At 38.1% G+C, this 22,313-nt stretch overlaps 1 protein-coding gene across 2 annotated transcripts; it reads right to left on the bottom strand.

Moving 5' to 3' along the window:
- Nucleotides 1-111: 111 nt before the first annotated feature.
- tec (tec protein tyrosine kinase) lies at nt 112-22,286 on the bottom strand. Of its 2 annotated transcripts, XR_001664720.1 has the most exons (19): nt 21,942-22,286; nt 14,292-14,495; nt 12,693-12,797; nt 11,942-12,023; nt 10,119-10,247; nt 9,801-9,844; nt 9,537-9,715; nt 8,519-8,584; nt 7,164-7,218; nt 6,891-6,973; nt 6,272-6,405; nt 5,421-5,495; nt 5,125-5,296; nt 3,908-4,124; nt 3,767-3,831; nt 3,576-3,694; nt 2,515-2,672; nt 404-1,493; nt 112-368 (listed from the first exon to the last, which is right to left on the bottom strand). XR_001664720.1 is itself a non-coding variant. In XM_007571798.2 (18 exons), exons 2-18 carry the CDS (start codon nt 14,427-14,429, stop codon nt 1,410-1,412), a joined length of 1,905 nt encoding a protein of 634 aa, XP_007571860.1. In that variant the 5' UTR covers nt 14,430-14,495; nt 21,942-22,286; the 3' UTR covers nt 112-1,409. The 2 variants fall into 2 exon arrangements, 1 of the variants encoding a protein (XP_007571860.1); XM_007571798.2 differs by having other exon boundaries at nt 112-1,493.
- Between the last annotated feature and the right edge of the window lie 27 nt (nt 22,287-22,313).

The following is a 22,313-nucleotide window of genomic DNA, read 5'->3' as shown; positions in this document are numbered from 1 at the left end:
AGCTTGTGTTTATATGCAGTCTCTGGGGTACGGATGTGTTCATCGCTGAGGTCGACCTGGCACTGTTACCATGGCAAGGAGGATAAACAAACGCACTGAAATGCTTTGGGAGTCTGTTAAAAAAAATTAATTTATTTCAGTTAAGTACATTCATAAAGTTGAAACTCATACCATAATGTATATGTTCGTTTTGAGGTTTTATGGCCCAAGGATAATACACATTACACATTCAGTGTGAGTAGACCAGTAAGAAACTGTACTGGGAGTTGGGGCTCCTTTTGCATGAATTACTGCATCACCAGCAAATGACATGGAGCCCCGAAGCATCACTGACTGTAGAAACGGCTCTTCATGACAACATTAAGTTGCTTTGTAACAACATGTTGTTGTTATAAAGCATAACTGTGTTATACTGTTATAAACATGTTATAAACAATATGTTGAAACAATCTGTGATTAGCAACAACATGTCACTTTAACAAAAGTCTGAAAAGTTAAACTTTGTTTTAGCATATTGTTACAAAGCATTGATATTCTGCTGCAGCAACAATCTATTGTTATAAACAATATGTTGTTACAAAGCAACATTGTTACAAACAATAATGTTGCTTTATAACAATGTTAAATATATTACAAAGCAACATTGTAACAAAGCAACATACTGTTATTGTAAGACAACAATGTTAACAGCAATATTGTTGCAGTATAATCTGTTACAATGTTGAAACCATGTTAAAAATATTATAAAACCATGTAAAGCAACATATTGATGCTTTATAACTCACCATTAAGATTGTTTATAACACTGTGTTATAAAGAGTGTTATAAACATGTTTTACACACCACAATAAGATGAAACAATGTGTGATAAGTCTAAAAAGCTTAAACTTTTTTCCCCCCAAAGAAATGTCCAAAACTGGATAGTTTAAACCACTGGCAGGCCACAAAATTTATTTCATTAAAAATGCAAAAATTAGTTATATATATATTTTTAGGTTTAATTTAAGTGATGGTTTCACATGAAACTCAGTCTGTGCTGCAGTTAAACCACACCTCGACTTGTGAGTTTCTTTACTTTCAGTAAGAACTCCGACAAGTAGAAGAAATAAAGCTTAGTAAAAAAATATTTATTTCCACCCAACATGTTGAAACGCCTGGCTAAACCTCCACAGTCAGAGAGCGTCGCTCAGTTCCCGTTAGCCGTCCTGAACCGGGTTCAGCAGAGACGGAGCAGACGTGGTCGGTTCCTCTGGACGCCTCGACGCTTCATCGCGTTAAGCAGCGTTACTGTGCAGAATGCTGTCCTCCCGTTTGTGGCTTTAAAATATAAATATGTATACCACAGAGCCTTTAGAAAGGTTACGACAGCAGGGTGCGTCTTCAGCGAGGATGAGGAGGAGCCTGGAAGGTCAGCATGAAGAAATACCGTCGTCCTCCAAAACGTCTGAGAGCATCAGGTAAAGCTGAGAGAAAGATGGACGCTCCTCCGGTCTCTGCAGAGAGAAAAATAAAACTTCAGGCACTTCCTCTAGAAAAACAGAGCAGAATCTGGAACTCTTAAAGGGCCGGTATGCGTTTTCTAACCACATTGAGCCATTTTATACAACAATAAGGTAACTGTGTTGCGCCAAAATGGAACAAGGCACCAAACTAGTATTTTTATCTAGTTTTTAGTGCAAATATCTCAGAACACTTGAAATGAGACACATTTTAACTCGCAGGTAATTTTTCAGCAAAAAAAGGAGCTTACTTTAGTGTGAAATATTTACTATCCAGTTAACGTTGGTAGAAGTTTTAACTTCCACCAACGTTAAAACTAATGATGTAGTTTTACAACTAATGATGTAAAACTACATCATTAGTTTTACCAAATAGAAAATAGGAATGTCGTAAAGGAAATAAATAAATCTCTGTTTTGGCTAAAAAATATTCCTTTCATCTACAACAATACCGTTTCAAAGTTAAGCATTGAAATAACAGAACAGACCACCAGATGGCGCTATATTCAATAATGAATAACGATTGCTCTGGAAATAAGACCTTTCTTCATCAAAAATACAAATATATTAGTGCTAATTTCCATCTTCACTCCATAAAAACAGAAAAATCATGCAATTAGTACCACTTACAGACAGCAGTGTTATACATATTGTAAAACGTATATTCAATAAAAAGGCAGTTAAAACATAAAAACTCATCCCACTTCTGTCGTTATGTAATCAAGTAGAATCTTCTCATTGACAATAGTCAGAATTTCTTTTTAGATTATTTTTTTATCATTATAATAATATATCAGATTATTTACTTGAATACATATATTTTTTGTTAACTCCATGTTAAAACTTTCTCCAAAGGAGTGCGCGAACTGAAAAATCCCTCCACCAGCATGTAATTTGTGCCGTTTGCTCTGTGAATCAGACGCCAAATTGGAACAGGGCATAAAATCAGTAAAGCAGTGAAATGTTACAGAAAGAGGCTGAAAAGGCAGACATCTACAGTTTTCCTTCCACTTACGTTGTCCCAACAGAGCTGCATGATGTCGTACAAGGCGGGCGGGGCCATTTTGGGCCGGAACAGCCGATGGCCGTTGGTTACCATGGCAACCACTTCGTGATTGAGACTTTGGTCGAACGGCATTTGGCCCTCTGTGAACACCTCCCACATCAGCACGCCTGGACACACACAAACACGAGCGTGTTGATGTCTTCAAATGCACCCTTACATGCTCTTAAATGTTCCTGTTTTAGCTCATCAGACAAGTTTTAACATTAAAAAAAAAAAATGGTTTTCAAATAATTATTTGGTTTATTAAACTATCAGAACCCAACCAACCCAATGCTTTTGTTGTATTTTTCCAGGTTTTGTTTGTCTGATGATAAAATAATCTGAAAAACGGTGGTGTTCCCACCATCGCTAATCTTCCATTAGCAGAGCTAAATTTTCATTTAGCGCTTTTGCTAACTTTGAAAACACTTAGCACACTTAGCTTCTCCTGGACAAATTTATTTAGATAATTCCAATACTAATTCACTTTTCTGTTTTGTAAACTTTCACTTGGATAAAGTTCAACATCTGTGTTGACGTTTTTATTATTAACTGTTAAGAATTCTTCATTTAGTTGTAAGTTTATATTCATGCTCTTATTTTGAAATGGGAGACGTAGCAGATCCGTTTCCTCTCATATTCTCTTTTCCCCCCTCCAGTAAATGTTTAAAACTACAAACATACAGGAAATAAAACACAGACAGCAGAGAAAAATATATAAATATAAATAAAATAAGGGTAAAAGAGAACATGTAAATTATAATGTCAAATTTAAAGTGGTGATTGAGGGTGTATATATATTTTAAACTTTAGTTAGCGCTTTAGAATTAGCTTCCGCTAGCTTTACCATTAGACTCCTCTAGTCTAGCACTAGTTTCTGCTAGCTTTAGCATTAGCTTCCTCTAAATACCATCTTGGTTTGTTGTTTTAGAGTTAGCAGAAGTAATGTTGACTCATTTAAGGGTGAGTTTCTCAGCTCTGTATGGGTGTTGATGTGTAAATGTGTTGCTATGCGGTTCAATCGCCCTCACCGTACGACCAGACGTCCGACTTGCTGCTGAACTTGCAGTAGTTAAAGACTTCAGGTGGAGACCACTTCACAGGAAACTTGGCGCCTTTGGTGCTGGTGTACTGGTTGTCCAAGACGTATCTGCAAAAGGAGCGTTTAAAGACCGCAGATCTGGTTGAGTGATATGAAAATAATCAGAATATGGAGTCATACCTGGCCATGCCAAAGTCAGAAACCTTCACCACCATGGCGTCGTTCATCAGGCAGTTCCTGGCCGCCTTCAGAAGATAAACAGCCCATAAATGAAACAGCAGCAGTGGGTTAGCCCAAATCAGAACCAGTGAAGAGCCGTACCAGGTCTCGGTGGATGAAGTTGTTTGCCTCTAGGTACTCCATGCCTTCGCAGACGTCCAGGCACATTTCGAGCAGCAACCCGGGGCTGAAGCTGCCGCGCCGCTGCCTCAGGTAGTTCACCAGGCAGCCCTGCTGCATGAACTCTGTGACGATGTAGATGGGCCTCTGCTGGCTGCAGACGCCATACAGCTGCACCAGCTTAGGGTGGGACAGCTTCCTGGAGAGACGGCAGGAGAATGACCGGACCGTCAAAAGAAAATCCAGGTTTTTGGGTTCATTCACACCAGTCCTGGTCAGTCCGCTCTAACTGAACTCCAGTTTGTTTGCCAAGACTGTTCGGTTCAATTGTCTGTGGTCTCTGATACGAACTCTGGTCCACTCAAAATCACTGTCTCGGTGTAGCTGAAGTGAATTCTGATTCATTTCAAATCCATATGTGAACATCAAGCGAACCAGAGCCCGCTCCACAAGCAGGAAGTGGGCTACAGCACAGGGCATTCTGGGTAAATACAACCAAAACAAACACACTAGTCTAGTGCTGGTGGGAGAGATCATTTGTCCATCTTTTACCAAAGATGGACAAATGATACAATTGTTAAAATCTGAGGCTACTCCATCTTTGTTTGTTTTGAAAGTTACGCTGAGTGGCTGCATTTCCATTACAAATGTGCACAAAATTTGTAGATGTCCCACTAACGTCGAACAAACACTATTTCGGAATTGCTGTGTTTCTGTTAAATAAGAAACAGAATTAAAATCACATGTGTGTTTAAATCACATGATGTCTTTAAAAATATGCCACTGCATGATCCTCCAACTACTTCCTGTTGTCGTCTTCTTCATGGTTTCTGCCAGTAGTAACATCCGTTTGTTGATCATGTGACTCGTATGATGCGAAAAAGTCATTTCCATTGAAGGACAGCAAAATAAACCAATTTTGATAAAAAAACAAAACAAAAAAAAAAACACTTCATCATAGCGTAAAAACATTTTAGAAAAAGAAATTACTTTTCCATTAAGCCAAATTTATTTTCCCACCCACTTTGGAAAACACTGGAAATAAGGGTCTCCAACCCAACTCAAATCTTCTTTCTTTGAACAAATCTGATTATTACAAATGTTTTTAGTTGCAGTACCTTTCATTAATCACTAGATGGCGACAATTTAAGAGTACACCACTGAAGTAATTCTAGTTTTGCTCGTTTTCTCGTCCTTACATCATGAGTTTGGCCTCTTCGATGAAGTCCTCCTCGTACATGGCGCCCTCCTTGATGGCCTTGATGGCCACCTTGTGCCGAGACCTCCACATGCCGAGCCTCACCTGGCCGTACTGACCGCTGCCCAGCTCCTTCATGAAGGTCAACTCGCTCGGGTTGATCTCCCACATCTCTGCAGATACAACAGATCCAGGGTTAGACGAAGAGCAGGAAAATACTGTAAAATACGTCAACTAAAGTCTGAAGTAAAGGCCTTCAGCGCTTTAGAAAGATTAACAATAATGGCTGCTACTCACCGTAGCTGAAACCCGCCGTCGACGGACCTGACTTGTCCTGCTTTCCTACAGGATATCTGAGCCTGGCAGCAAGACCTGAACAACAAATAATTCACACATAAATTATCTGCTATTCAAATACTTAAAGGGGCAGTAATGAGTATTTTTCAGCCACATAGTGACATTTTATAGTACAGTCAACTATGTTGCCTTTAGTTGTTATAAAAATGCTACATATATCAAATATAACAAAATAAATTTGACTGCAATTCAACATCTTTAAATGGGGCCTGTCTCTTTAAGAAGATCCTGCTCTGTCTAAAACTTCGCCTCCAGGAAGTCATCCCAGCATGGCTCCACCGTAACGTTTTTACCAGCGTTTCACTGAGAAGCAGCTCCTATAATGAGCTCAGCAGATGCTCATTTCCACCACGTGTTTGCTAATTGCTGCTGGCTAGTCTGAAGGAGCCAAGTTGACTCTAGGACGCTTTGAAATTGCAGCTGGGAGGAGCAGCTTCGGCCTTAAAGGCGGGGCTACGTCCACCCAGGCGTTTTGCACAGTTGGATTATTGCCATGGAGATTAAAGGATTTCTCAAGCAGTCATGAAATAATCAATGTTGTAATATGATGTAAAGCTGAAAAAGTTAATTTTACATGACACTGCCCCTTTAAGAATTAAATCCTCTCTGTATCTCACACCAAATTGTATTGAAACTTTGAGTTTAATTAAACAGCTATTCAAAGAAAGAAAATAGAATATAAAGTTTAGATGTAATGTTGGTGCTAAGTATTGGTTAGCATAGCATGAATTTACATAGAGATAACATTGGTTAGCGTCGGCTAAGCTCCGTTCTGCTGGGTTTTTTGTTACCGGCTCCGTTGTGGCTGTGGTACTCGATGAGTTCAGGGATGGAGCTGAACAGGTGTTTCTCAGCCAGGTAAAACTTTCTGGGCGTGCTTCGCGTCTCTTTAATGTGATAATGTTTAATCATTGGACCTCCTTCCCTACAAAACACAACAAAACAGCAGATCAGAGGGAGAAATAGAAACAAATCCATGTTAAACTGAAGCCGAAACATTTGGTCTGTAAGCAAAACACAACGTGGGGAGGAAAACTATCACTGCATATCTTTTGCTATGTGTTACAATGGCCTAGTCCAAACCTTCCAAACCTACAGCTGGGAGCCTGAGGTAGATATTGGGGAGCTAAACTTCGGCTATGATGTAAAGAAAAATGGTTGAAATCTTAAACCAGTCAAGACAAAACGCCAATATTAATACTCAACACAACTGAGGTTTGGTTTAGTTAAAATGTTTAATTTTAATTTAAAAAATGGGCTAAATCCGGTCAAATCAGGGGTTTAAAATATCTGAAAAGCTAAATTTTAATTATATTAACCAACAAAGGTTTTGTCAAGAATCTAAAACAGACAAAACCAGCAGAAGCCAGTTCTTTAAAAAGTGAAATTAAAGCAAACATGGATTATTACCCAGATCCTGCTTTGGTGTAAAGAGAGACGGTGTAAGTAGACGGATGGCTGGAGTCTCTCACTATGAAGGCTCCTTCTTTATCCTGCAGGGGGCGACAAACACAAACAAACCAAAAATATCGGTCATTTTTCTTTAGCAGACAAACTGCTTGATATTTAACTGATGAGATTTAAATAAAAGCTTCTGCATCTGAATTAGTCATGTTATGAAGGTTTACATTTGATAAAATATTAAAAGTAAAGAAGCAGAAAATAAAAATAATAAACACTGACCTCCTTCCTCAGCAGCTCCTCAGCCATGTTCCTGTTTACGCCCTTACTGTACCATCTGAAACAAACATAAGACTTTTATCACTTCTAACACTTAATCTGAGAGATTACCTTATATTTAGTAATAAATGTCAACCTAAATGTGACTTCTATTTTTTAAAAATGCATGACAAATTCAAAAAGTTCTTGTGAAACAAACAACTTTCTTTATGCAGGTGAGGAATGTTTAGGTTAATATTTGTAGCCTTTACAGTAAAACTAGCACATTAAAAGCACAATAGTAATTTAGCTGCACTGTGACTTAAAAAAACACATATTATTTGTAAAGAATTCAAATGTTTGCAAATTCTTACAGCAAATCTAACTTGGACACCTGAAATATGTAGCAGAAATGCTACCTGGCGCCCTATTGGCTGGAGTTAGCAAACCAGCCAATCAAAGAGCTGCATTTATTTTTCCTTGGCGCTGACTGGCTGAATCCTCGAAGAGCGGAAATAAAATAAACTGTAAACGTTAGCTTCTGCGTTAGCTCTAACGGTTTCTACAGCCTGTATTAAAGCATATTAAGGTACATTTGGTGTTTTTAATATTAAAATAAGCGGTTATAAGCGTTTTTAGAGGATAATTAAAGTATTTGCAGGCAACTGTGGTTCCTACTTCTGTCTATAAAGGAGGAAAACGTTTTAGCATCCAGATTTAGCAACAAGAAGGAGGCATGAGAGAGTTGGCTTATCCTGGGCTACCTCTGCATCTTCTGCTTTAGATTTAAACTACTGGACAAACTCAACACTTTACCTCTCTTTCTTCTTCTACTACTCTCCAATGTTGAATTATTTGCAAACAAAGTTAGTGCTAACCTTGTTTTTGTCAGTTAATTTTCTCCTCATGCTTTCATTGTGAAGGGACAGATTTAAACCTTTACATATTGGGAGAAAGGTTGCTTGTAGAAACAAAACATTGTTTTTAATCGCATCTCCTGGTTTTATCCTGATCAGCTAATGAAATAAATTCTCACTGAAATTTTAAAGGAAAACGTTTAGGATGAGAGGGAAAATGCCCTCTCACAATGTTAAATAATAATTTTTAACAAAAACCACATGTGCAAAACCTGCAGGCACTCCTGCTGTTACTTCTACATCAGCTGGAAATAAAAATAAGTTTCAGTTTAAGCAGAAACAGTCATTAAAGTGAACATTTACATTCATTACATTAAAAAAATCTTCATACTCGATCTTTCTTTCACTAAATTTATGATCGGTGCGAGTTAGTAAAGTTAATGACTGATGAAAGCTGCAGACGTTTAGATTAAATCAGCAGCAGGTTTCAACTTTGAACCAGGAAATATTTAAGCCACTTACTCGAACTGGACCAGGTTCCCAGATGTTTTCCCCGTCACGTAGTTACTCGGGATGTAGCCTTCCTCCCTGAGAAACAAACCCAAAAATCTACTTTAAAAAGTACAAACAGTGGAAAAAAAACTAGTTTATTCTGCACAAAGTGTAATTCCTTACATATTTAACTGAAAAACTGATTAATTTAACCTCTTTCCCTACTGAGGCGTCCAGCTCTTTATATTGAGATTATACACTGCAAAAACATAAAACCTTGCCGAATATTTCTGGTCTGATTTCGAGTGCAAATATGAAATGAGACAAAACTTATAAGTAACTTTTCTGTAAGATAAAGGAGCTGCTTTCTATAGCTTGCTGATAAGTTTCCATTAAGTTAGTTTTGTCTTATTTCAAGTGTACTAAGATATTTGCACGGTAAACGAGAGAACTACTAGGTGAGAGTTTGTGTTTTTGCAGTGCACACGCCTGAAAAAACACCTGGTTCTCACTTCTTGTGAAAACCAGGTAGATTACATCATCTGCATCCTTAACAACAAAGTTCTAGTTTTACATTAACTAGCTTGAGCTGCAGGGTCGGCAGTAGAGCATGTATCCATTTGTGAAAAGCACTTAGCTATGAAAGGTGCTAAACAGAGTTTACTTTACCATCCCTACTGTAGCACAAATTATGAGCAAATTTACCCACAGATAAGTGAGATGTTAAATTTGTCGAGGGATAAAGTGACAGGAACTACATTTGTGACATGAATAGAACGACTTCACTGAGATACTTTAATCATCAAACGCACAGTTTTTTCTTGATAGTTTATAAATATACCATTCTTGGTGTACATGGCCTAAATCACACAAAGATTTACAATAAAAATATTTAGATTTTTTAAGTGGAAAAATATGACCCCTGATTGCTTTAACTTGATGATTTTGGCTCACAATGTAAAAATGGAGGACATTGAAAAGGTTCAGCCAAAATGGCGGACAGTTAAAGTGTTTTGCGTGACCTCTGCTCCGGTGTGCGACCTCTCACCCGTACTCGTTGCGCGCCCTGAACCAGTTGACGTCACATTTCTCCAGGATGACGTACTCTCCGCCGCGGACCAGCTTCAGGTCGTGCGGCTCCATCCCTGGGAAGTCGTAGAGAGCCACCACCACCTCCTCGTCATCCTCGTCTTCGTCCTGCGGGACGGGAGGAGGACGGGGCCGGCGCTGCGGACAGCAGGACAGAGTGTTTGCGTCAGCGTCTCTGCTGCTCCTGATTCAGCGGCTGCTGCTGCTCGATTTGTTTACTCACCGTGTTTTCCTGTCCAGGAATTGGAGGCAGAGGTTTTCTGGAAACTAGAAGAAGAGGAACAGAAACCGTCAGTGAAGCAGAAAGTTTCAATGTTTCTGTTTCGTCTTTACTGGCTGGATCACTGTGACCTTTGACCTCAAGCTGAATGGTTCTCAAGAAGCTTTAAATGTTACACTTATATATATATATAACATTTTTCCTTCCACTCAACTTTTTATGAATATGCATAGAAGCACACCATAGCTGACTAAATTAGTTGACTGACTGATGACGCTGCGTCACACTGAACAGGAAGTGACATCATGAGGCAGGTCTTACTGTCTCCTAACAGGTTGTACTCCTCGCAGCCCGGCGCCTGTTTGTCAGCCTGGCGACAGCAGAGCCAGACGCCCTCCAGCCAGAACTGGGGGTGAAACTTCAGCAGCACGCCTGTGTTGTGTTGGATCTCTGGAAGCAGCAAAAGAACAAAAGATTAAATGAAGGAAAAACTAAGAATAATATAGGATTTTTCTGCTGAATTAATAACTTTTTGCCTTTATAAATCACTTTTTCTCATTGTGTGAACAAATTACGTAGGTATAAATTTAGTTTCATGCTTAGGGTTTGATGTCGAAACAGATAAATTGACCGACTGCAGCGGATCTGTGTTTGAAAATCAAACCAGATCAATCTACAGACAAAGGGTCCACTTCCTGCCGAGTTAGCGCTTTGAGATAAAAAGAAAGAAAACGCGACAGCACAGTGGAAACAGAGGGGGCTGCAGAGAAACCAGCCTCAGCGTGCGGTTCAAAGTGTGAAAACGTTTCAGGGCATCTGCTCTCAACGCCATGATCATCAGAATGTGATCAAACAAAAACATTATGGAGGTAAACAGAACCTCATCCGGTCCAGTAGCTGCAGAACAACGGCGTCCATTACTGCCCAACATCAGGGGAGATTAAAGGTGACCCATTATGCTTCCTAACAAAGCAAAAGTACTTGGTAAGATTTTGTACTTTTGCAGCAGATGCTGTACATACAACTTAGAATACCTCTACGGCCTAGACAAAACATGAAAATAACTTTTTCTGTAATAAATCATTCAGACCAAGCAGCTTTAAGGTGTCTTTTCACTTTAAATCCAAGTAAGCTGCTGCTGGCCACGCCCCCCAAACTCCAAATTTACACTTTTACATTAAAAATGGCTGCAAACAGATGAACTGGTATGGTTTCTGGATGGTAAGTCAACAACAAAACACTTTGTCTTTTCCACCAGCCATTATACAGCTGACCAAGTGTGCTGGAGTTCCACGTCGGTTGCTAGGTTACAGGTGGAATTCTGCTGGGGTTGCTAGGTAACGGGTGGAATTCTGCTGGGGTTGCTAGGTAACGGGTGGAATTCTGCTGGGGTTGCTAGGTGACAAAATGGTTAATCTTCCAAACACCAAAAAAAAATAAAAAAGTAGAATAGAACAGAATATACTTTATTGATCCCGAAGGGGAAATTGATTATTAGTAGACAAGCTATACCTTCCAAGATGACCGATAAAAGATGTAAAATATATATATTTTAAATATATGCATACATAAATGTGATGTATTTTAAATATGACTGAATAAAAATAAATAAATAAAAAAGTAACATTAACTAAAAAACAACAAAAAACATCTAAGTGATTTTTTTAAGCGCCTGTGTTTTTAGAAGCAGATGAGACCAAAATGAAAGTACAAAAAGGGAACAAAAATATGAATTTAGCATAATAATCCCCCTTTAAACTTTTTTTTCTGATTTCCAACAGCAGCCTGGCAGACGACTTAATTGACCAAATATCTTAGATAAAATCTACAGGAAAAAAATCCATGAAAATAAAATGTTTTCACCAATGATTTGGAGTTAAGTTCTGAAGAAAAGTCCAGCGTTACAAAACTGCTGATGAGAGCCGATGGGAAACAAACTGATGGATGAAAGAGTGAATTTTCTTTTTCCAAACTTATCCAGACCTGGAAAACACTTGAATCAACTTCCAGGCTTTCCCAGGGAACCTTTACCCCCTGGCATCGTGCCTCTTGGTTATAAACCACTGGAGGCAGCCATCTTGGTTTTTCCCATGATTCATCTGGTAAACTTTCAGTTTGACTGGTTCTTGTTTTTATTGACCCACCGTGTTTGAGCATCAGGACCCACAGAGATCTGCTCTTCTGACTGGGAGCGAAAACATACAGCGTGTTGGTATCGTACACAACCTGGACACAAACACAGAAACATTCAGGAAGATTTGGTAAGATGTGGTGAATCTAAAGACGTTTTGGTCCAAACCGTCAAGTTTTGAACAAAAAAGGACTAGAAATGTTCTTGTTCCTCCTCAGCAATAAACTCAACATGCAATACTTTAAACAAAGTAGTGAGACTTGATGGTGGAAAAAGATGTGTAAATTATTATATTATTTTTAAAAGGAATACTTCTAAAACCAGTTTAAACTTTAAAAGCCACTCTTTCTTTTATGGAATGGAGGAACTGGGGAAAAAATGCAGATTAAAGTGACAACAAGATAAAAATCCTGGAGAAAGCGACTTGGCAACAAACTGGGAAAATAAAAGTTAAAATGTAAAATAATAAATCCAGTTAACAGAGTTCGGCATGTTTACGGTCAGTTTGTCTGACCAGGAAGCTGTGAAGGACGGAAAAAGGACGTTTGTAGGTAAGAAATGTGTGGGAGTGACTGCAGTTCCTCTCTTCAATGAGCCGAAACGCTGATCTGCAGGTTAAAGCAGCTGCGGCTCGGCTCTGCCAGCAGCCGGTTTTCTCTGATTGTTATCTTGGCGCAGATGCATGATGCCTTTTCATCTCCAAACGTGATGAGAACATCAGTTTTCATCGTGCTTTAGCAGAATGCTGCGTGTTTTTGATTTACCTGGAATGGGTATTTGTTCTGGCAGGGGATAATCCCACCTCCATTCTTCACGATTTCCACACATTTGATGCGACTCAGCTCCACCGAGCCCCTCTTGAACTTCTTCTGTTGGTGGAAAAAAATGCGTCAGAAATGCTTTTTCTGTTTCTAACATGTTACTGTCAGTCGACAGACAATTTGGTTTCTGAGCTGGAGTTTATCAGATGAGTAATAAGCAAACGCTTGTTTCATTTCTTATTTTTTTTTAACTTGATGATGATGATACCTAAAAAAAAACTAAAACTGTAATTTCCTCTAGAACAGTTTTTGATTTGTTTATCTGCCTCACTGTAGAGACATGTGGGCGTAAAACTGAATTTCTCTCAAACCAAACTGTATGCGAACTGCAACTGTACAGTAAAATAAAAATGTTTAGATGAAAATGGAATCCTTTTAAATCTACATGAATAATTTCTGCATAGTTTTATGTCAGATTTAGGCTTAAAATAATATTAAAGTTGAAGCTGAACCTTCAGAAACACATAAAGACAATGATAAAAATCAGTCTTCTATCGCCTTCCAGACCTCTCAGGTTCTGGTTCTGGCTCTGCATCCCCAGAACCAGAACCAAACACAGAGAAGCAGCATTCAACTTCTATGCACCACAAATCTGGAACAAACTTCCAGAAAACTGCAAAACAGCTGAAACCCTGAATGCCTTTAAATCTCAACTAAAAACTTCAAAATAACAACATTTTGAAGTGCATTTGCTTGATGACAAACACTGAAAAAAACACAAAATTGTACCAAGTAAATGTATCTGGTGTCTACTTTAAATATCTCACTACACTTAAAAGAAGACAAAACTAACTTAAAAGTAACTTTTCAGAAAGAAATAGTACTTTCCATCAATATTAAGGAATTGTTTTACTTCAAAAGCTCCCATTTCTTTCTGAAACATTACTTTTAAGTTAGTTTTGTATTCTTTTAAGTGTAGGAAGATATTTGCACGACAAACTAGACCAAAATACTTGGTAAGACTGTGTGTTTTTGCAGTGTACAGGCTACATGTGGGCCTGTCATGATAAATTTTCCTGGACAATAAATTGATCCAAACTTCCTACTACAAACTTAACCTGTTGGTCTCAGGTTGTCATTCACAATGACAGGGGTGTCAAACTCCAGTCCTCAAGGGCCGCTGTCCTGCAGTGTTTAGATGTGCCACAGGTAAAAAACAGTGGAATGAAATGGCTTAATTACCTCCTCCCTGTGTAGATCGGTTCTCCTGAGCCTTGCTAATGACCTAATTATTCTTTTCAGGTGTGGTGCAGCAGAGGCTCATCTAAAAGTTGCAGGACAGCGGCCCTTGAGGACTGGAGTTTGACACCCCTGTCACGAGAGGACCCAAATTTGGGTCCTCTGTCTGTCACTAGAGGACCCAAATTTGGGTCCTCTAGTGACAGACAGGTTAAACTTGTCATGTGATTAATTTATTTTGCACTGTGACAGGCCAGCTACATGTTCACCAGATTTCTATTCAAACTCAAATCCTGTGTTTGTGTGTAAAGCTGAGCTGCCACCATGTTGTTGTTTTTAAGTAAAGCAGGCAGGAACAGAGACCTCTGGTTTCCCTTCGTAGTACGTCAGCCTGGTCTTGGTGAGGACAAATACTCGTTCCTTGTAGTTCAGCGGCGACGTCCTTTTCTTCTGCTGCGAACGCTTGATCAGCGTCTCCTGCAGTAGCTGAACGGCACTCATTCTGGCTCCACCTGCAGCATCTGTCCGTCAGTCCGTGGCGCTATGCCGCGAAGGGACGGAGCTGAACTGAGAGGAAATACGACAGCAGTGACTTTAAACGTCAAAAATGGCCTAAAGACGCATCGTTTCTGGAAAAATATTAATCTTTTACATTCCAACCTCGACTTATAAAGTATTTCATTAGTATTTTATGACATAAATTAGAAACAATATGTATTTTCTGGGCACAGTGACATTTTGTAACATAATAAAGTAACTATGTCACCATCAGCTCTCATTAAAATGCTGTGTATGTCAAATATGATGCCTTGAAATTGGGCTTCTGTCTCTTTAAAGGGACAGTATCATGTAATGATGTTATTCTCGCATCATAAACAAACTGGAGTGATGACTTGATTCCCTCATGCATGTTTGAGAAATCCTTTAATCTCCATGGCAACCATTCAGCTGTGCAATATGCCTGGGTGGACCTAGCCCCGCCTTCAAGGTCGAAGCTCCTCCCCCACCCAGCTCCTTCAGACTAGCCAGTAGTAATTAGCAAACCTCTGCTGAGCTCAATAAAGGAGCTACTTCTCAGTGGTAAAAATGTTGTTAAAGGGTTAATAGAGAAGCGATGTTGTGACAACTTCCTGGGGGCGGAGCTTAATGAAGAGCAGTAGCTTCTTAAAGAGACAGAGGCCCAATTTCAAAGACATTAAATTACGAATTTGAGTTTCTTATAAGTCATATTTGATATAGTTAGTATTTTTATTACAACTGAAGGTAACAGTTACTTGATTGTGCTATAAAATGGCTGGAAAATACAAAATACTGTCCCTTTAAGAAGATCCTGCTCTTTCCAACATCCTGCTTTAGTGAAGTTATCACAGTCTTAGCAGCGTTTCAGTTTGTTTTGGTCAAGTTTTACACAGCTGACTGGTTGCCAGGGAAATTAAAGTGTTTCTCAAACATTTTGAAGCAATCAAAGCAACACCCCAGGTATGTTTATGATATGAGAATAACATTATTACACAAAGTCAATTTTACAGAATCTCAGAAATAAATATAAACATGCTGTTTTTAAAAACTGGGAAGCAGCAAATATGAAGATCAGACGTGACCAAAGTTGAGTTTTTTTTGTCTTGGATGCAAAATGTTGAAATGAAGAAAATTTTAACGTTGGTCATCATCATCTCAAAAAACCTGTTGGTCCTGACAGAAAGAGCAGTTCAGCAGGAAAATGGCATTAAACCTACAGCAATAGATATTAAATTACTTAAATCAAAGCATATCCATGTGTTAGAATGGCCTAGTCAAAGTCCAGCTTGAAATCCAAGTGACAATCTAAAGGACGATCTAAAATAAAGTAACGTTTACATCGCATTTTGAAAACAAAAGTGGGGAGAAACATCTGTCTTTCAGTGAAACTGGTAAAAATATTCACTGAAAAAAAATTCTTGCAGCTTTTAAACATTTCAGCCTGGAAATTCATGTTAAACTTTCTCAGATTTAATTTTTTTATGCTTTGAAAACCACGTCCACTGTCGCCACATGCTTGCTCAGGAGGAAGAATAAACCAGCAAGCTAATGACTGAGTTTCCTTAGAAAGAAAACTTGTTAGCAGTTGGAGAATAAACAGATTTTACAGGATTAATTATCTGTTATTTGTATATAAACTGAACCCGTTTGTCAGGAACCGGCTGGGTTTACTGTGAATTGTGCTGTTAACATTCACTGAAACTTGTTCCTCCAAAATTAGTTCCACAAAACCGAAACAAATGGGTCGGTCATTTATAGAACCGGGTCAGCGTGACCAGAAAAACCTTTGAGAGGAAATCGTTCTGCACAGACAGAAAAGGAAGAAAACCTCCTGCAGAGAAAGAAACCGGCTCCTGAACCAGAACTCGAGAAGTTTTCCTAAAAAGTCGACCCGGTCCGTGTTCGACTTCAGCTTCTGGACCGGGTCTCACTTTCGTCTGTGTTCTGGACAAATGCAGCTAAACGGGACGTTAATCTGCTTTGATTTTTAACAATTTCCTCAAAAACGAAGTCACATTTTGGAGAATCCTTTCTAAAAAATGTGGAACAAAAATCAAAATATTACAAAGAAAGCAGATGTTGAGTATCGGGATAAATTTTACTGGATGATTAAAAGTCCCAGAAGTTTTTGCGATAAACAATAATACTGTTAATTTGAGACCTTTTTCAAGTCACATAATGGTAATAGTAACACAATAATATGACAATGTATTAGGGAAATTCTGGATAGAGAAAAGGAGTAAATTTTCTCAAAAATAATTCGTTTTGCCAAAATAATTTTAGCAAAATTATTAGGAAATCTCTGGATTTGAAAAGTCAAAAATGTGCAAGAAAAAAAATCAGAAATTTTGAGATTAGTTCCAGAATGTTTTCTAGAAAAAGTTTTTTATAACTTGAAGTTTTTTCTCAAAAATTTCAGATTAATGTCAAAATTTCAGAATTTTTTCCAGAAGATTTTCAACTTTTCAAACTATGAAATTTCCTGATGAATTTCTGAGATTAGTCTCACAATTTCAGAATTTTTTCTAACAAATCTTTGACTTTTCAGACTCAATAATTTCCTTTATTTGTCTAGCAAATTTTTGGGATTAATCTCAAAATATTTGAGTTTTGACAAAAATTATTATTTATTTCTATCTACAACGGCTCTCGATAAGCAATCAGATCCTCTCAAAGATCAATAACCTTTATATTCTAACAAACGTGTAACACTGGAACTAGAAGCCATTAAAATATGCAAAACAACATCAAAAAACAAATAATGGAGACAGAAGTCTGTAAACTAATTTATCCTTCAAAAAAAGGCAAATTGAGACCAAAGCACATTAACTAACATTGTTCTAAATGCACCAGAACTGGACAATTTGCCATTTTCCAGCTTTTGTACCTTAAAATCTGGTCGGTTTTCCATCTTGAACTTCCTCCATTTTGGTTTCAAAGCTACAGAATGTCCCTGAGAAAATAAATCTCACTTATATGGTCACCAATTTCTCATGAGTCACTAAGAGCTGGTGACATATTTCCTCCTTAAAGATGTGAAAATATTCAACCGCATCCAGGGGGTCAAAGGTCACAAGTGCCAACTGAGGAGGCGGCGTTGACAGATCCAACCAGAGGAAAAGTTTTCAGTTTAGAGTCACTTTTCACACGTTTACTCCAGATCCAACAGAACCAGTTTCACTCCAACAGAACCAGTTTCACTCCAACAGAACCAGTTTCACTCCAACAGAACCAGCTTCACTCCAACAGAACCAGCTTCACTCCAACAGAACCAGCTTCACTCCAACAGAACCAGTTTCACTCGCAGAGTTTCCACTGGATATAATTTATGCAAACTGAAATAAGTCGACATTACTCATATATTTACTAGACAATAAATCGTCCCAGAAGTTATCGCGATAAACGATAACATTGTTGTTTTTAGACCATTTTCAAGTGATACAACAGAAATAATGGCATTATAATTTCAGAACATGTTCTTAAAGATCAATAAACTTTAAATTCTGATTAATTTTAAACACTGGAGCTGGAAGACATTTTAAATATTCAGAATAAAAAAAAAAAACAACCAAAACTAACAATTGAATTATGAAGTATCTGAAAATAAAACTGTCCTTCAAAAAGAAGTTAGTTGGAACCAAAACACCAGACTGAAGACTTTTATCATCCAGTTCTTGGTAGAAAGTGAAAAAACAATAAATCATGCAAATGGAAATTATTGATTTTGTTTTCATTTATCATGTGATTAATTGATTTATTGTATCAGGCCTGATGGTGACATTGTAATCTGTGTTTCATCTGCATAGTTTTGACAGATAATCTTATTTCCTGTAATAACCTGAGCGAGTCGGAGCATGAAGATACACTGCAAAAACACAAAATCTCACCAAGTAATTTTGGGTCTAGCTTGAGTATCTGATAACACTGGAAATAAGACTAAACAAACTTATAAGTAACTTTTGGCAAGACGTAGGAGCTGATTTTAAGTTAAAAAAAATCCTTAATATTGATGAAAACTGTTTGTTCCATTGGAAGATAAATTCTCTTACAACAAGAAAAAATGTTTTGTTACAACTTAAATAATCTGCCAACAGAACCTGAATTTCTTTCCCAATTTTAAAGAATTATTAACTTAGAATAAGCTCTACATCTTGCTGAAATTTATTTGTAAGTTAGTTTAGCCTTATTTTAAGTGTAATCAGATATTCAAACTAGAAAATTCTTGGTAAGATCTTGTGTTTTTGCAGTGTACTGAGTAAAAGGGGTCCTGGTATTGGGCCTTGCGGTACTCCGTATGTAATGAGACGTTAACCGGAACAAATAAATCCCTTTTCCTCATTCTAAGAAATTATTAACTTAATCTCTTAAATCTCGGTGAGAAGTTACGGGAAAGTTAGTCACTTCACAAAAAAAAAGACAAAACGAGAAACTAGATAAATATGGGAAAGAATGGAACATGAAACATATGTAATCTAAATAATTAGAATAATAACGCATATTGAATGTAAAACTTTGTATTTGCACATTGTGGATTTCATTGTTTGCAGATGATATTGCGATATATTAGAGAGTGCAGAGAAGAAACTCCCAACATAACCACACATCTATAATCTAAATCTGAATTATCATGACATTTTACCCCAACAGAAGAAAGAACAAAACAAATAGACCTTTTCGCCTCCAACTCAACGCGATTCCAACGTCCATCAGCGCCGCTGATAAGAGAGAAACTCAATTATTACTTCCTACCTCTGAGAAAAATGTCATTTCTAGGTTTATCAACATGACCATCAGTTTTTTATTCAGCGGGATAAAAAAAGAAACGCATTTCCTCAACAATAAGGACAGATAAGCAGCAACCTCTGCAGCCACCAATCACATTTAAGACTTAAAATTAACCAAGCAGAAGTTGTTACTTTTACAGAATTGATGTTTACTACGAGGAACTGAAAGAGAATGGGGTTAAAGCTGCGTTACCATAACAACAACAAATCTGAATAAACTAGACGCTCAGAACCGCAGCTTGGGCCGGCAGAGACCCGGTAGCAGCTCAGAACAGGCTGGAGGAAAAGGAAATGCATTTTTTAAGTCTCCAACAGGAAGAGCCAGTTTTATACTGATAATATTCAACTCCAGAAACACTTTGAAGGGTTTTTCCTTTAATTCACCAGAAATTAGTCTGGATACTCGTCTCTTTTTTAAAAAACAAACAGGAAAGCTTTGAAAACTGTTTGGAGCAAACTGTGAATCTTTTTAGGTTGATGCCAAGTTATGAAACGGAAATTACTGCTGCGTAACAAAATGTATTCATGACTAACTGGAGTTAGTTTCAAGAATTTCTCCAGAACCTATGACTGAAACCGATGCGTCAACATCCCAAATAGACTTTAACTCCCATTTCTGGAACCAATTTTACCTTTTTAATGCAATTTGGCTAAAATGTGCAAAACTTCTGCAGAAAAGAGCTGAAATCCTAACATTTGCATATAATTATTATTCATAGTAAACAACGTGGCTACGCAGTTTTTAAATCAGGATTTCATTCATGAAGGGAGAATAAAACCGTCGCTCTACATGAAAACCTAATTGCCCTCTGAACTGGAAAACCGGTTGTGCAACGATTGGCAGCAACGGTTGCCATAAAGTTATTTCAGGAACTCAAGAGTTCAAAGTTGTTAAAAATGTTTTGAAATTCAATTTAAAACACTTTATTTATCTAAAAGGTCATTAAATGTTGTTATAGCTCATATAATCTGAGTTTCTTCAAACAGTTGTTGTGGACAGCTAAGAACTTACAACAAGAAAAAAGAAATACTGACTGCTCCAGTAGAAGTCAATATCGCAGCGATTTTGAAGAACCCTCTGACTGAAGACAGTCTGATGACTTCCTACCAGCTCAGTGTTCAGGCAGTAGACATGATATTCCAAATAAAATAGAAAAAGTCCAGGATGACATCATCAGCTGTTAGCTAGCTCTGCTAATCCTCCTCCTTTGCTTTTGCCGCTCCTCTCTAAATGTTTCTGCTTCCCTCTCTGCATCCATGAAGCTCCTTTCATCGCCCCCAGGTCATAGTTCAGATATTATTTGAGATGCTAATGAGCTGCTCCCAGTTGTAAAAACAACACCTTGTTGCCACGGTGACGCATAACAGCCCGAAAGTAAAAAAAAGAAAAGTGAGAGCAAAGATCATTCGGGCTGCACAGAGTCCAGAACCGGAGGGAGAAATCGTCACGGAGATCCGAGCGACCATCCAGAGGCTTTCTGGACGTTTGAGTATTTCTGAACTTCAGAGGCCGTCTTACCTCAACGCGCAACGTTAGTTTGGAAACATTTAGTCACTTAACTGCTGAATTCATCGTTGGAAAACTGACCTTTGCACTTAATCAGGCTTTTTTTGTTTAGTTTTAGATATGATTGATGATTTGAAACTTTTAATATGACAAAAATCTGGAAAAATGGAACAATTATCTGAGGCATGTGTCAAACTGAAGGCGCGGGGGCCAAATATGGCCCGCCAAAGCGACTTATGTGACCCTCTTGACTCTCAATCAAATCAAAGCAGTTTTTATCTTTATAATACCAAATTAAGCAAATGTGAAGATATATTAAATATTAAAAAATAGTTATTGCAGCGATTTATTAAAATTTTAACAGATTTTTAATTGGTTTTATCAAAATATTCTGGCACAAAATGCATTTGACACCACTAATTTTACAGATTAAATATTTAAAATACCCAAATACAAGCAAACATGGGAGCAAAGATGAGATAAAATAGGTCATAATTAATCTGTTAATTGATGTAATGACCATCTGCGGCGGCAGCCATCTTGGACTGGGCATGAACTTGACAAACAGTCACAGGAACCTCAGAATAAATGAAGCGTTCACCTGAAACCAGCAGATCCGCTCAAACATCACGTTCTCCTCTGACGTCATCAGCATATACACCTTTGTCGTTGTTTTTGTTTACACATTAAAACAAATATATATATATATTTCTGTCATTTAATGCGGAGGAAATCCAGAGTTCCTCAGCCAGCTGTGTTTGTGTTAGCAGCATTTTTAAAGTTCATTATTTTTGTAGAGATTCATAATTGCTCAAATCTGCGTCGTCGAAACAAATTTTTGATTAAAAACATTTAAATAAACCGTCTATGGAAGCCACGGTGCACAAGTTTGACTAAAACGTGTTTCCGACAGCACTTGAACGCAACACCGGCGTGTTCGCACCTGTCCGCAGGTGTTTTGAGTTTACATTCAGACCCGTTTGCAAGCAGAAACAGGAAAACAACACAGCAAAGCTCGTTCTCCACACCCTGGATCGATGCCTCTCTGATTGATTATGTCTCTTTCATTGATGTCAGATCAGACTGAGTGATTTTTAAAGTTCCGATTCTGATTTGTTTGGGTTTTCCACGCCGCCAGCGTGCGTTCAGAACCGAACCGGCCGGGTTTTCTCGGGCTGTGAAGCGGTAAATGCTCCGTCTTACCTTGACGCGCCATGCTCCGGGTCGCAGCCGAACCTCGGCCCCTCACGACGCCGATGTGAAGCAGCAGGATTGAGGAAATGAAGAGGGAGGGAAGGGGGCGGACACGCAACGCAACGCACTAAAAAAAAGAAAGAAAAACTTCCTCCTGTACACATGCACCACCGCAAAGTCACATAGACCGAGAGGAAAGAGGTCACGGTGTGAAACTGGGATGATGGATGGAAAATATGTGAAATTTACACAAAATGGAGATTCGCTGCGAGAAAGATGTTCGTTATAAATTTACCAGGAAGTCAAAGTTTGATAGAGGATTTTAATTATCTATTTATTGTATAATTAATTTATTTTCATATTGTTTCAACATTATTTTCA

Source organism: Poecilia formosa, unplaced genomic scaffold (assembly GCF_000485575.1).
Source record: "Poecilia formosa unplaced genomic scaffold, Poecilia_formosa-5.1.2 Scaffold288, whole genome shotgun sequence".
Classification (NCBI taxonomy): domain Eukaryota; kingdom Metazoa; phylum Chordata; class Actinopteri; order Cyprinodontiformes; family Poeciliidae; genus Poecilia; species Poecilia formosa.
The sequence above is the reverse complement of the archived record's forward strand: the minus strand, read 5'-3'. Positions and strand labels throughout refer to the sequence as shown.